The following is a 14,107-nucleotide window of genomic DNA, read 5'->3' on the forward strand; positions in this document are numbered from 1 at the left end:
ATTGCAAGAACCGATCAACACTCAAGGAACAGCCCACAAGGAACGTAGCCCTCAGAACCCACAGTGCATAAGCCCACAGAGACGGACGAGGAAATAATGCAATCCTCTTTGTATGATGAAGCCCTCTAGATAGAATGAATCCCACACAAAGCAATGTGCAAAAACCCAACAGCCCACAGCCCTCAGTGATAACAGCCCACAAAGTGATCTGGAGTACCTTGTCGTGAGTAGGAATCGAATGATATTTACCTTGATAAAAGTTTTGATGGGAAATAAGTGTTAGTTTCCCTATGAATTCTGACTTTGGAAGAGGAAAATGAGGATGAGAAAAAATAAAAAACTGAAGAGGGAGAACTCTTATCTGAAAAAGGTTTCGGACTTGCTGGGGGAATTAATTTTTCACTCACCGCCTATGGGTCCGTGCGGGCTGATAAGGGTTATCACGTGACACACTAGTTAGCATCCATAATTCCATATATCCGTATCCACGGAGAGGAGCCTAGAGAGGAATCAACTACATCTTTTCACAGTCCACATAACGTTGCCTCAACGGCATCAACTTAGGGGCGACATCACCCTGCTATAGACTCCATAGCTACCAACAAGCTCAACTGTTTACCAATTGAGCCTCTTGAGCACCTACAAGCTGGCCAATTGAATTAGTGGTCATCTATCCAATAAAACTAGAGGCTTTGAAGGGAGCTGTGGAGCTTTCAAGGACATACCTTGAGCTTCCCGGTTCAAATGAATCCCTCGGGATTTTTCAGAGTGCTAGGCACTATCGCACGGCAAACTTCATTTCGATCTACATCAGAATCACAGCTGATATCGTCAAGATCCAGAACATTCTCAAGTTTGAGCACGAGGCTATCAGGCGCGGCACCTCCACGAGGATGGACACCTACTCCATTTGTGACGGAGACGGTAGTACGTTGAAGGTCTTATTCGAACATTCAAGTCATTTTACTGATGAATGATTAGGGTGGAGGATGGCATACATGTAAGCACAACTCGAAACTATATCGGCCGCGACACTCGCACGCGATCCCAAGCTAATGCATTTCTCCGAACGAAGATGACATATTTTCCCGATTACTCAAAGAGCGTATCATTTGTCTTAATGGAGAAGTTGACGAAACTACGTCGGCCTCGATTGTCGCCCAACTTCTATTCCTCGAAGCAGATAGCCCGGAAAAGCCAATTCACCTCTACATCAACTCCCCGGGAGGCTCTGTGACAGCCGGGCTTGCGATCTACGACACCATGACTTATATACAATCACCTGTGAACACTATCTGTGTTGGCCAAGCGGCTAGCATGGGATCCTTGTTGCTGTGTGGTGGTCACGCTGGCAAGAGGTATTGCCTACCGCACTCATCGATCATGATTCATCAGCCCTCCGGTGGATACTTTGGCCAGGCCAGTGATATTGCTATTCACGCGAAGGAGATCCTCCGAGTTAGGACACAGTTGAACAAAATCTACCAGAGACATTTGACGGGCAAGAAGCAATTGTCATTGGATGAGATTGAAAAGCTGATGGAACGAGATTATTTCATGGGTGCTCAGGAAGCCCTGGAGATGGGCATTGTGGATGAGATCTTGGACCGAAGGCTAAAATCTGAGAATGAGACTGAAAACCCCAAGGGATACCCATCTTGAAGAGAGTAGGGTTGTACAATAGTGATATGACGTAAGGAGATGTATATTCTCCCCTCGGATTGTGAAGTGCTATGTACTTTAGATTCTCATCTCACGGTCCTCTCTTCTCTTGACGAGATCAATAACATGCATCTACGATTTCTCTCCTACAGGATTGAACAAATTCCAGGTATGAAAATCAGAGGCCTTGACTCTTAAAGTATGGAAGTAACTAGTCCATATATGGTTAGCGTATATGGAGCTCTCCCCGATTATTTCTTGAGCTTCTTGATAGAGTTCACGAGATCATTTATCTGACTGTTTCAAGAAGTTTACATCGCGATATGTCATGCTCGTCACATACGATTCCATTCAAGAAATGGCGACTCCAAGTCCTGTCTGATTTATTTCTTCCGCAATCTCATACTCACTCACGCCGATCCAACGTAAGAATCAAAACATTCCGCAATGTTCGCACTTACAGCACGAACAGCGATAACAACAACGAAAACCAAGACAGTTCCTCTTTTGAGAAAATAACAAATAAATCTCTTGTTGCAAAACGACCATCAGACTCACTCCCGAAATCCCCTCTCTTCCAACTCGCGCAAACACACCAAACCGGCAATCGACTCCGAAAACCTCAAGGAACAAAAGCCGACGATGCTCGACTCGAAAATAATCCATGGGCGGTGGCGCTTGCTTCACCCTTGCGACAATGCACAGCGACAGCAATGCGCTTACCAAAAGCATTCTTAACGGACATGAGTCTCGTTCGACGAATTGACGAATCTACAACAGGGAAAGAGCGAAAGGCTAGTTTATGGTGGATGCCCACGGAATTACTGAAGGATAAACTATCTGCGCCGTCCACATCGTCTGGGAGGAAACCTCCCGTAATGCGACTGCTTACTCGAGCTCTGCTCGTAGAGTTTTTACCTAATGCGATACGGAGAGGGGGCTACAGAAAAGTGCAAGCGTTTCAATTAGTGCCCTCAGACTGGAAGTTGAACTTGAAAAAGTCGGAATATGTTGAAATTAGCAAGGTGGATTGGCCTGAGGGGTTGTCGGATTTGATACTGAAGTATCTGGATCAGAAGATCGTTAAGAGTCTGAAGGAAGCTTATCGATATGAACAGATCAAGCGCGAGAAAGCGGATCAATGGCGGGTTTTGCAAATATCATCTGATCTTTCGGTTTCTAGCTTGATTGAAAGCTTACGACATGTTGAAATGAAGGATATGGGAACTGGAGCTGTAGTCATCCTAGGAGACTCAGGGTCAGAAACGATTAAAGGCGATCCTTTTGCATCGAAGTTTCCGGATTATCTCACTCTTCCTCAGACACAGTCTATGGTGCCAGTATTTGATCTAAGTTCACTCTTATCAGTCTCTGGCCGTCAAGCACTTCGAGAATCAATCCCGCGCTTTAACGAGAAAGCACTCTTTTTTCGTGCGGATGGTCCAAAGTCGGTGGACGCCATGTTGGCTTTGTGGGAGTTAAAGGGCTACGTGATGCACGATACTGATTACGTTCCAGACCTGAGGGATCACAACGATGCCGACGAAGAATAGACCAAGACTTCTCGGGCTCGGAATGACCACTCTGGTCATTATACCATCGCGACCGACAGGATCAATCTGTACATAGCCATCAATGAACGACTATATACAAAAATGATATCAAAAGCGCATGCTTTCTATGTATGACTTGTCTATATCATCAATCAGGTGTCGTGTCAAGCTTCTATCCCGTCTTACCTACTCCTTTGCGCCCAATAAATCACTCAACTTATCAACATAAGCAGCCGGCCTCAGGAGCCCATTCAAAACATCATCCTTGGTAGACACGCCCGTCAAGACAGCCAGCGTGCCCCCCAATTTCCCTTCAATACCGAACCTAATATCGGTATTCGTCCTATCGCCAACCATGCACGTACGGTTGCGATCAAATTGGAATTTCCCTTCAATAGCATCCATCATAGCCTGACTGGGTTTTCCGAGAGCAGTCGGCTCTTTACCAGACATCATAATCAAGGGCGCACTCATCGATCCAGCACCGGGGAATAATGACCCTTGATTGGGTAACGTGCTATCGATATTCGTTGCCAAAAACACTGCCCCACGACGAATGTATTGGAATGCCAGCGCTAATTTGAGGTAATTTATATGAAAATCGAGTCCGACAAGGACAACACCAACTTCGGGGTCGAGGAGAGACGGGTCACCGTTTGCCATTAACTTATAATCTTCTGGTACGAGATCTCGTCTAAGCGTAGGGTCGGTGCCGCCGATAAAAGGGACATTTTCGTTTCGGAGTTCTTGCTCGATACCGGTTTCGCCGATAACGAAGACTTTGGGCTTATCTGCGGGGAGTTTGAGGATGCGCGAGATGTAGATTGAGGCACTGTAGGATGACGAGAAGATTTCCTCCTTTGTAGCACGTTCAAGAAATGTCAGTCGCGAGATTTAGTTTCAATATCACGGTGGTTGTCACGTACGACATTGCTCGGGATACCTAGTCCGTCGAGTTTCTTTTTATAGTCTGCTCGTGATTTCGTGCTGTTATTGGTGACGAAAACGACCTGTTTTCCTTTACGTAGGTGAGAAATGTCAGCACCCACGTGTTGTCCACATTGCCTCAGTAGGATATATACCTCTACTTCGCAACAATTCCAACGTCTCAGCTGTGCCTGGAAATGTATGGTCGCCGGACCAAAGCACGCCTTGCGCATAATTTAGTAAACGCACGAACTCGTATTGCTATGAAAATTGAGAGGCACTAACCATCGCAGTCAAAGAGAAATGTCTACCAATGCCAGAAATCAGTAATCGTACAGAAGAAACAGGTTGTCCCAACTCACATCAAAACGATCGATGAACTCATTCAAGGCGGCGGGGTTGCCTGTAAGATATTGCGGGGATGTTGTCGTCATTGTGTCTGAAGAATGTGGTCGTGCAGAGTAAGGAACGTATGGAGAAGCGAAAACAGTCTATACTGTACCAGGAAAGAAGAATAAAAGAGTATACAACGATTCTATAGCGTAAGAAAAGAATCGTAGCTGGCTTCTCGGATACATTTCTATGCTACAATGCGGGTCGCCTGGTGCCGATTTGGACCCAACACCCACGTGATAGGATATATAATTCTACACCGGACGCCAAAAGGACTCATGGATTACATACTAATGAGAGAGTTCAATTTATAGACTTCTTTAGTATTGGTCATTCTACCAGGAACTGCTTCAGGGCATTTGTCACAACAGGGACTTGATGATGAAAAAGCTTCACTCGTTCTTTCTCCCATCCATCAATAGTTGCTTTGGCCATACCAATACCAAACTGCTCATCGCCCTTGAGCAATTCTTCATATGTCTGGTCGATGAACTCTTGCAAAGGCATACCAATCTTGCCGCCATCTTTTAAGTCGGGTTGGTGTCGCTCATCGTGTAATTCGGTCTGTACTGCTGGTGGGAAGACTTCGACTACCTTGACACGATTGTCGGGTTGTTGTCTGAGTTGTTCCCGGAAGACAAGTATCCAATGGTGCAGAGCAGCCTTGGAAGCGTTGTATCCTCCAGTGCGTAGCACGGTTGGGATGATCCCCAATGTAGCACTGATATAGACGAGGTGGGTGGTCGTCTTTTTGGCTTGTAAGAATGGCAGGAATGCCATTGTGAGATGTATGATACTAGTATAATTCGTAGTCAACTCCTCCTGTACCACGCTCATATCAACGGTTTCTGGCTTGGCGAAATTAATCGATCGCTGGATACCAGAATTCAGAATAATGGCATCAATATCAGGATGTTCGGTGGTGACTTTTGACGCGAATGTGGAGATATCCTGCAGCTTCAAGATGTCAAATTGCATAGCTGAGCTCTTGTCTGATCCAAGCCGCTTGACGAGGTTGTCGAGTCGTTCTTGTCGTCGACCAACCAGCACCACTTGGCTTCCATGAGAGATCAATTTGATCGCTAGAGCCTCACCGATTCCGGAGGTGGCTCCAATAATGAGAGCTTTTTTGTACAATGGGGACGACATTGTCGATTATCGATCTTCAGTTCTTCAAATTTGTCGAGAATATTGAGTTGCAATGACTATGTGATAAAGTCTGCTCAATGACTGATTCACGGAGGGAGACTCGTCGTATTTATAGACAGCGCGAATGCTCTGACAAACTCTATTTCAACTGGAGAGTACTCTCGCATTTTGCCGTTAAAGCCGTTGGAACCCCGAGAGAAATGTGGTGTTTAGAAGGTGGTGGAAAGTGGAAAGTGGTCGTGATAGCCAGATAATGGTGGAGTGCCAAAAAAGTGAAGTTGATTGGCTAGTTCGCAAGTTATCTCTCAGAAAGGATTAGCGTCACCCTGCCATCTCATCAGACCTGATTGGTCGTCGTCTTTGACTTCAAGAATCAAGCTGAGCTGCTTACATGTCTCGTGAGACTCTATCCTAATCCAACTATTTCTATAACCACAACGCATGCAAAGTATGATTGCTAGGCACTTTATGGAATGACTGGTGTTGCTGGCGGCTCCAAAGGATGTCATACCTGTCGCACGCGCAAAATCAAAGTACCGTCTCCAATGCGTTCGAGTATCCATTCGACATTAGCCTAGCACTGACAATTTACCACAGTGTGATCTCGGCAAGCCGACATGTAAGCAGTGTGCTAAAGGCTCATGGACTTGTGAGGGCTATGATCGACCTTTAGTGTTTCGCCATCACTCCTTGAACACTTATTCTCCTGGGCCCCGCCGCCATCTACGGCGAGGCAACTCAAAGCGGATTGGTTCATTAGCAACACCCTCTTGTCATAACGGGGCATCTTTACGGTCTATAGAGAGATCTACTCCTCTGACAGATAAATATATTCTGGGGCCCCGGTCATTCACACATGCTGTGAACAAAGCACTCTACGACCAGTCATTTAGTTCGTTTATCACATCTTGCCTCCCTACTCAGGCTTGCGAAGAAGTTCCTCTGGTATGGCTATCATCTTTATATCATGGATCGATGCATTCGAATGCTCTATCACTGGCTGCAGCCGGCGTGGGATACGGTTGGATTGCACATGAAATGCACTCCTGGGATGCGCTTTACCGCGGCCGCAGTCTCTATTGCAGTGCTCTATCCAGTGCGCAACGTCTGATCAGTAGCTCAGAGTATACCGATGAGCTTTTGCCAATCATGATGATGCTCCTCTTGTACGAGGTACGATGCATACATTGTTTTCTTAAGTTTCAGCTATTGATTGTTAGGTATAGCTTTTTGAGTTTGGTACTCAGTCCAGCACAGGCTGGGAGACTCATGCCAGCGGCATAGAGGCAGCTCTACAGCTTTATGGGTCACAGATGCTTACAAGTCCTTTGGCATATCAGCTGTTTTACTTCTACAGGACTATTGGCGTATGTCATTTTGGGTCTCTTGCTCAACACAAGCAACTAACTCGCGCAGGTGTTACGAAGTCTCATTCTTCGAAAATCTACCTTTCTCTCGAAAGCAGAGTGGATTGAGGCCCCATGGTCATCACGCCCAAAAAATTCTTATCATAAATTCTTGGATCTGGCTGCCGAAGTTCCCGACCTTCTTGAGCAGATTGATAGTATTTCAACTGGCGATAGTCTTGAGCAGCACGGAAATCTATCCCCTGAGAGGCTCCTTCGTCGAATCTTGAATATCATACATAGGATGAAAGAGTGGGAGCGGTTCAGCGGTCCTCATTTAGCACTTGGGCCACCTCATAGACTCTCCTCAAGCGGTACATCAATGACTTTAACTGATCGTCTCCAGCCTCGGGCTCATCGATATCCGACCAGGAATACGTGTGTTAACGGAACTGATTTCGACAAACTTCAGTCCGCTCGCCTTATGCTATTCCATTGGGCTGTCATGCTTACGCTTTATACGAGTCTTTACGGCAATTCCCATTTATTTCGCTTCTCGGAGTACGAGAATAATAACGAGAATAGTCACCTGTTGTCTATGCATGACTTGGAGTTTGCTGCCGAAAATTTGGCATACAAAGTCGCCCTATGGGCAGACTTCTGCTGCCAAAACGCATGGCAGAGCTTCGGCCCAGCCATCGGCATCTTCAGTGTGAAGGCGGCTATGAAATGGTATGAGGTGAGGTTACGGGCGTATTCGTCTGGCATTTCGCACTCGCTTGCTCAACAGCAGTTGCAAAAATGTCAGACACTTCTGGCGCATCTGACATACTGTGATCGGAATAGGGAATTTACAATACCAGCGTCATAGCTATATAAACCTATAGTCAATATCTTCCATGCGTAATTTCGAATGAATACTATGAAATTGTAGAATTCGTAGACCGTCATGTATCTGCCATGTACTTCGAGATGCCAAGACCTGGAACCTTTCTACCGCCGTATGTCATCATCAACTTTCATGAGACCAACAACATCGCAGCAGTGTGTCTCATCTTCAACTGAAGCTATTTGCTAACTCAAATTAAAGACTTGAATCACCCTGCTAGCAAACTCTAACCATTGGTGGAGTTTATCGGGAGTCCATTGGCAATCTCATGATGCAACTTGCCGAAGTACTCTCCGACCTCACATCCCTTAGGGCCTGTGTAAGTAGTCGCCATCTATGTTCCTCAAAACATCCATACCGTCAGCTCGATCTTATACTAACTGCAGGATCATGAAGGGCCATCATGAGGCTCTCGTTCTCGTCAATGTCCACAAAGCAACAGTCGCCAAGACCTCCACGGAAGAAGATGACACCAAACGAGATGCAGAGCAACATACCGATCTCTCAAGAGCAAAAGAGCTTATGGAGCTTCATTATGGAGTGAAGGTTAAGCATATGGGTAATGCGCCGAATTATGAGCCTGTTATTGACGAAGGTCTCAGACGCGCAAGGGAGGACGTCAATCGGGTATTGAGGGAGCTAGATGTTTGATGTAGTATCACATTTACGATGTTTTTTCTTTCCAGAAAACATTCTTAAGCATATCCTGGAATCGTTAATATAATTTGTCTCTGAAAAATAGTAAATATCAAAAGATGTAAACAAGTCATGTGACCTACTCTCGAAAGGCGGTGACTGTCTGATAAATTCTGCTGCGGTTGCCGTTGACGTTATAGAAACATTCATGATTTTGTTTCAATTCTCATTTACAATCACAATCAGCTTGTTGGTACACACATTCGTTTGACCAGCTCTTAGGAGCCATTTATACCCAAGATGACCAGCAATGTAGATGCTAAGCTGCTGAAGCAGACCAAATTCCCACCAGAGTTCAGCAAAAAGGTGGATATGACCAAGGTGAACATAGAGGTCATGAAGAAGTGAGAACTGCCTCAGAAGTCTAAAACATGGAAGGACGCTGATATGAAAAAGATGGATTGCCGGAAAGCTTTCAGAATTACTCGGCAACGAAGATGATGTTGTCATTGAGCTCTGTTTTGGCTTACTCGAGAGCTCAAGATTTGTAAGTAGCCGCGCTATTAATCCTCGCAATATTCGGTACTAACAAGTCTGTTCATTCTACCAGCCCGATATCAAAGCCCTTCAAATCCAATTGACCGGTTTTTTGGATAAAGACACGCCCAAATTCTGCCAGGAGTTATGGAACCTCTGCCTTAGTGCTCAATCTAGTCCTCAAGGTGTCCCCAAGGAACTGCTAGAAGCGAAGAAGCAGGAATTAAAACAGGAAAAGGTATTTTCTTTACTTATTTGTGGCGCAGTTATGTTCCATTGTTGACTTCATATAGTTGGATGCAGAAAGAGCCGCGGAAGAGGCACGCCGACGCAAAGAACAAGAACGCGAGCGCGAAAGAGAACTGGAAACTATCAGACAAAAAGAGAGGTCGGATCGCAATCGTGGGTTCCGCGATAATAGAGGTGGTCGAGGTTTTGATCGCAGGGGTTCCAGGTCACCCCGTCGTTATAGTCCAGACCGACGTGGTGCACCTTCGCGCCGAGAGTTTGATTCCTACGTACCGAGAGGCAACCGGCGAAGTCGTCAAAGCCCTCGATCATATGCTCGTTCAGTATCGCGCTCACCGTCTCTTTCCAGATCACCTCCTCGTCGCTCGTACCGCTCAGATGAACGCAACAGGAGACGCCCGCGATCTGCGAGCAGGTCACCGTCTCCAGATGGAAGGGGATACAAGAGGAACAGGCGCCGAAGCCCACCATACGGTGACGAACGAGATAGATCTGTTGCCCGCAATGAATCATCATCACGCTCACCTAGTCCCAGAAGAACCCGCCGACGCTATTCGTCAGTCTCTTCGCGCAATCCTTCACGCTCTCCAACGCCGCCACGAACTCGCAGAGGACGAGACCGCTCCCCTTCCCGAACTAGAGTCAGACGGAATACCTCTTCAGTTTCTGTATCTCGCTCAAGATCTCGGCAGCCGAGTTACAAGAATCGTAGGAGGCGGTCTTCATCTCGTCGATCGGAAGATCGAAGCGTAAGAGGGTCAAAAACTGATATTGCTGCAAAAAGCCGATCTTTTAGAGACGACCGTCGACTGAGTCGCAGCACTTCATCTAGACGAGATCGCTCTGTCTCTCGCAGTCCAAGCCCAAGAGGCGATAGAAAAAGGCGTCGATCACTTGAGCGATATGCACCAGCAGCCAGACGGCGGCACAACGATTCTCCTGGCTCCCCACACGCAGAAAGGAAACAATCTTCTGCAGACGTGGAGGACATCAAAATGCAGGATGGCAGCGAAGTAAGTAATTGAGTTTCTTTCGTCGAAACATATGTTTGTGCCAATTGATGTGATTGTGCAATTGGCTCATTTGTTTATTTATTCAATCAGGGGAACTGATTTGCAAATGAACTGCTGCAAACAGGCTAAGGAGCGAACAAGTAACAAACTGCGCCTCTCCGCCAACGAGCTTCGAGAGAGGGTACTGAAAGAAAGGCTGAAAGCTATGCGTCGTAAAGCGTCAAACGAGAAGACAGAGGATGTTGCCTAGTTCAGGTAGGTTACACTTGTTGTGCGCATAGTCAATCCGGGAATCCCTACTTCCCTCTCAAAATCAGACACTATTATCGAAGTCGTCTTGCTTCCAGTTCGGACAGTAATGTCTACATTATGTCGAACAGCAAGATATCAGCCTGTACCCTGTTTCACCTATACAGGATGATTAATGTACTCTACAGGGGAGCATTATGCACAGATAATTATCATATTATAATTAATACTACATTATTCTGTTGTTTGTACATACATGCCAAGGTACTATACAGATATCACCACAAGAGTTGCACGACATCTGGCAGCCATGACCTGAAATTAGGCACGCATAGGGCTAACGAGTCCTCTCTTCTCGTTGCTATGGCATCCGCAAGTCTCACCAGAAATCCACTTTCCAAGAATGATCTGGATATCAAGGGAGATATCAATACCGCTGACACAGCCAGTCAAGACACCAATAAGTTCCGCAATAGCGTCAACGGAGACGTTAACAACAGCCTCACCGGCAATAGCAACACCAATAACACCCTTAACAACAGCGCTGAGATCAGCGGCAATCTCGCCTCCGATCCAGGTGGTCAAGGTAGCAATATCGGCAGCGGAAAGGACGGAGATGGTCTCAGCAACAGTGACACGAACGTGCAACCAGAGCAAGACGGCAGCCTTGAGCTCAGCGGTGAGAGAGCACTCAGCACTCAAAAGCCATGCTGTGAGTTTCTCAACAGCGACAATGTCGAGGGTGATAGCTGCCTTAGCGCCAGCGCAGATTCCGAGGGCGGCCTTGATGTCAGCGTCCAAGTTGACTTGAGCAGAGATCCAGGCCTTGAGGGCAGTGATGTAAGTGGCAGAGAGAATACCCTCAACATCAACAGCGGCGTCGATAGTAAGACCGATAGAGCCAGAGATGGAGGCGGCGGTGGAGACGGTTCCGAGAGCGACAGCACCAACACCGACTTGGGCTTCGAGCCAGAGGCCGATGGCAGCCTTAAGACCGGCGGAAAGACCACATTCGGAGCTGGAGAGCCATGCAGTGAGGGCAGCCTTGACATCGGCGGTAAGAGCAACGACGAGACCACCGTTAGCGCAGATGTGGAGGCCAACGGCGACTTCAGAGTCAAGGTCGAGGTTTGCCTTGAGGAAAGCGAGGAGTTCGGCTTGGAGGTCTGCTTCGAGGATGACACCGACAGCGGCACCGACGGATGCAATACCATTAACGTCAACGACAAGGCCACCCTTGGCAGCGATACCGGCGGCGCAGGGAGCGAAAAGGGCAATTTCAGCGACAACGTCAACATCCAACTCGGCACTGGCACCGGTGCACCAGCCCTTGAGGGCGGTCTTCACGGAGACATCGAGATCGATGTCGGTACCGTCAAGCCAGAGACCGAGTTTGGCTTTGGCGTCAACATCGATGAGATCGGCCTTGAGACCGAGACTGGCGCCGACGAAGGCTGCAGCTCCTTCGGCAGAAAGGTCGACAAGCAGGTTGGAGGGGTTGAGGAGGTTGAGGACGCTGGAGATGAGATCTCTGTCATGGATAGAGGGAGTGGGGACTGTGGCGAAGGGCGACGGAAGGGCAAAGGCACATGTTGCCAGAGCCGTGACGGCGAGAGCGGCGAAACGCATGATGGGAGGTTCAAGGAAATATTAGGTAGGTATTTTCTATTAAGTAGAGAGTGAATAGTTTTATTAGGTTAAAATGAATGTCGGGTTGCAATGTCAAAACGAATGTCAGATCGTGATGGATCTATGAAACGAATGTAGAACGAATGAATCGACCAAAAGAATGTTTGGATAGACACAGAGAAGGAACAGAAGGAGGATAGAAGCGGGTATAGCATCGTCTTTATATACTCAGTTCTCACCAGGGGGTGGTAATAATAGCATAGCAACATGGCCGTGGATCCTGGGAAAAAGACTCCATCGATTCCTAGTTGTTGGGTGTAATACTGTGCTAGGACCAGTAGAGTTGTGTTCTCTAGGTCTAGAGCACGGAGCAAGGCTATGGAGCATGAAATCAGAACGAGCTAAAGGCCATGCTCAATTGAGTCAGTGCTGCTTATGCAACTGGTGAGGTTGACAGTTGTGATAGATTAACTTAGGGCTACTAGTGGGACTCAAACATAGCCCAAAAGCATAAACATTCCCCCTATCCGGAAAGAAAGAGTGGAACCTTTTTGGTACAGGATTAGTCCAACTGCAGTAACTTTTGTGGATGTTTCTTTCATAGCTCCGTTTCACATAACAAGTTGTTTATCCTGCCAGGGGAGAAGACTGGTTGTATTGGGAAACAAAAACCAGGATGTTTCCTCGTATTCAGATGTAGGAGTTCATGAGACATCTTGAGACAAACCCCCGGAAATCCTAATTTTGCCTTGAGATTTTTTAACCGATGGTGGCTCAGATCAGATCTTGAAAAATGTGATACGTTTTATGTGAGTATATGGCTTCAATACGAAGAGCTCGTTTTGCTGCTATGCATCTCAAAATTTGTCTTGTTCGATGTTGATTCACGACAAAACCGTATTCCCCCTGCGCGAATCCAAATCCTTGATGGCCAAGACGGCGAGAGTCTATATTTTGATTGCTATGAATATATTGTTTTTTTGCTTCTTTTGCCTATCCGCTGGCATTGATTGAGTATAGAGATGTTTGTTTCCTTCGGAGGATAACTATTCAATGCATTCTCAGGGTCAAAGCTTTGATAGTTGTTGGTTTTGAGTGCGGCGTAGTTCAGGAAGTTCATTCCTGAATCATATGAGAGTGTAGCATTCATGTCTTCCCTTCTCATCATTCGTACGAGTGTCGTACTTGTATCGTTGTATGGTTAAAGAAGGGCTCGGGAGTCCGGATGTCGCCTCGTTGCCTGATCGCCAAGGCTGCAGTCTCTCTCGCCGCTCAGGGCAGGTTTCTGATTGGCTGAACTAAGTGTACCTGAAAATCGTCCGTCCGATAGTTTTCCTTATTCTTAGAACTCATTATCTGCTAGCTTAGCCACTACGCCAGACCCCTTTTTGAGCACTGTATAGTCTTATTTCAACCCAGTCAATACTCAACTGAACGAAAAAGAAGCAAAAAATAGAAAGAGAAAAACAAATTCTCAACCGGAACCGTTCTTACCCGGCGCCGTACTTAAAATGTCGATCTTAACGGCCACGAAATTAAAGTCAACGGCTTGACGTGATTCAATCACCGGGATGAGCTTCCGTGATGTGGATCTTTCTGGGCTGTTTTGTTATGTTTCAACTTCTAGCCTTTCTAGGAACTTTTGAGGCTGTGCGGAGCCCCTAGCTGAGCACCTTGTGGAGACAAACTTCTCTTGGAGACGAAACGGGGAACGCTCTGGTTCTTATTCTTGTCTTTTCCCTCGGAATACTTACAGGAGTCAGACCACGAGTCCAAGAAAGATTGTGCCTTTGGTATGTGTCAGAAATTTGTCTACATTTGGACAGATCCCGGGATATACATTGGCTTCGGTGCAATGGAACTCATCACAATGCT

At 46.7% G+C, this 14,107-nt stretch overlaps 7 protein-coding genes across 8 annotated transcripts; 5 read left to right on the forward strand and 2 right to left on the reverse strand.

Moving 5' to 3' along the window:
• The first annotated feature begins 494 nt into the window (after nucleotides 1-494).
• Nucleotides 495-1,798, forward strand: TSTA_003070 (ATP-dependent Clp protease, proteolytic subunit ClpP). The gene is made up of 3 exons (XM_002487853.1): nucleotides 495-927; nucleotides 982-1,000; nucleotides 1,076-1,798. Exons 1-3 carry the CDS (start codon nucleotides 745-747, stop codon nucleotides 1,660-1,662), a joined length of 789 nt encoding a protein of 262 aa, XP_002487898.1. The 5' UTR covers nucleotides 495-744; the 3' UTR covers nucleotides 1,663-1,798.
• Nucleotides 1,799-1,985: 187 nt separating this feature from the next.
• TSTA_003080 (uncharacterized protein) lies at nucleotides 1,986-3,215 on the forward strand (the record flags this gene model as incomplete). Its single annotated transcript, XM_002487854.1, has 2 exons — nucleotides 1,986-2,038; nucleotides 2,126-3,215. 2 exons carry the CDS (start codon nucleotides 1,986-1,988, stop codon nucleotides 3,213-3,215), a joined length of 1,143 nt encoding a protein of 380 aa, XP_002487899.1.
• A 186-nt stretch (nucleotides 3,216-3,401) lies between these two features.
• TSTA_003090 (4-nitrophenylphosphatase) lies at nucleotides 3,402-5,871 on the reverse strand (the record flags this gene model as incomplete). Its single annotated transcript, XM_002487855.1, has 7 exons — nucleotides 4,875-5,871; nucleotides 4,732-4,789; nucleotides 4,505-4,581; nucleotides 4,428-4,449; nucleotides 4,298-4,366; nucleotides 4,142-4,233; nucleotides 3,402-4,073 (listed from the first exon to the last, which is right to left on the reverse strand). Exons 1-7 carry the CDS (start codon nucleotides 5,682-5,684, stop codon nucleotides 3,402-3,404), a joined length of 1,800 nt encoding a protein of 599 aa, XP_002487900.1. The 5' UTR covers nucleotides 5,685-5,871.
• Nucleotides 5,872-6,659: 788 nt separating this feature from the next.
• TSTA_003100 (uncharacterized protein) lies at nucleotides 6,660-7,946 on the forward strand (the record flags this gene model as incomplete). The annotated part of the gene is made up of 3 exons (XM_002487856.1): nucleotides 6,660-6,857; nucleotides 6,911-7,051; nucleotides 7,101-7,946. 3 exons carry the CDS (start codon nucleotides 6,660-6,662, stop codon nucleotides 7,899-7,901), a joined length of 1,140 nt encoding a protein of 379 aa, XP_002487901.1. The 3' UTR covers nucleotides 7,902-7,946.
• Nucleotides 7,947-7,961: 15 nt separating this feature from the next.
• Nucleotides 7,962-8,681, forward strand: TSTA_003110 (uncharacterized protein). The gene is made up of 2 exons (XM_002487857.1): nucleotides 7,962-8,238; nucleotides 8,316-8,681. The coding sequence occupies exons 1-2, from the start codon at nucleotides 8,188-8,190 to the stop codon at nucleotides 8,568-8,570; spliced, it is 306 nt and encodes a 101-aa protein (XP_002487902.1). The 5' UTR covers nucleotides 7,962-8,187; the 3' UTR covers nucleotides 8,571-8,681.
• A 174-nt stretch (nucleotides 8,682-8,855) lies between these two features.
• Nucleotides 8,856-10,713, forward strand: TSTA_003120 (PWI domain mRNA processing protein, putative; the record flags this gene model as incomplete). Of its 2 annotated transcripts, none has more annotated exons than XM_002487859.1 (5): nucleotides 8,856-8,959; nucleotides 9,012-9,102; nucleotides 9,166-9,330; nucleotides 9,386-10,354; nucleotides 10,445-10,713. In XM_002487859.1, the coding sequence occupies 5 exons, from the start codon at nucleotides 8,856-8,858 to the stop codon at nucleotides 10,451-10,453; spliced, it is 1,338 nt and encodes a 445-aa protein (XP_002487904.1). In that variant the 3' UTR covers nucleotides 10,454-10,713. The 2 variants fall into 2 exon arrangements, with proteins under 2 accessions (XP_002487904.1, XP_002487903.1); XM_002487858.1 differs by having other exon boundaries at nucleotides 10,479-10,713.
• A 157-nt stretch (nucleotides 10,714-10,870) lies between these two features.
• TSTA_003130 (cell wall protein, putative) lies at nucleotides 10,871-12,338 on the reverse strand (the record flags this gene model as incomplete). Its single annotated transcript, XM_002487860.1, has 2 exons — nucleotides 10,946-12,338; nucleotides 10,871-10,918 (listed from the first exon to the last, which is right to left on the reverse strand). Exons 1-2 carry the CDS (start codon nucleotides 12,230-12,232, stop codon nucleotides 10,871-10,873), a joined length of 1,335 nt encoding a protein of 444 aa, XP_002487905.1. The 5' UTR covers nucleotides 12,233-12,338.
• Between the last annotated feature and the right edge of the window lie 1,769 nt (nucleotides 12,339-14,107).

Source organism: Talaromyces stipitatus, genomic scaffold, assembly GCF_000003125.1.
Source record: "Talaromyces stipitatus ATCC 10500 scf_1105507295517 genomic scaffold, whole genome shotgun sequence".
NCBI lineage: Eukaryota > Fungi > Ascomycota > Eurotiomycetes > Eurotiales > Trichocomaceae > Talaromyces > Talaromyces stipitatus.

What these genes read in the sequence shown, in the direction of transcription:
- TSTA_003110 (XM_002487857.1), top strand. Translation starts at nt 8,188, where the DNA reads ATGATGCAACTTGCCGAAGTACTCTCCGACCTCACATCCCTTAGGGCC. An exon ending in TCACATCCCTTAGGGCCTGT is followed by an intron (nt 8,239 to 8,315) that starts GTAAGTAGTCGC and finishes AGGATCATGAAG; the next exon opens with GGCCATCATGAGGCTCTCGT.
- TSTA_003070 (XM_002487853.1), top strand. Translation starts at nt 745, where the DNA reads ATGAATCCCTCGGGATTTTTCAGAGTGCTAGGCACTATCGCACGGCAA.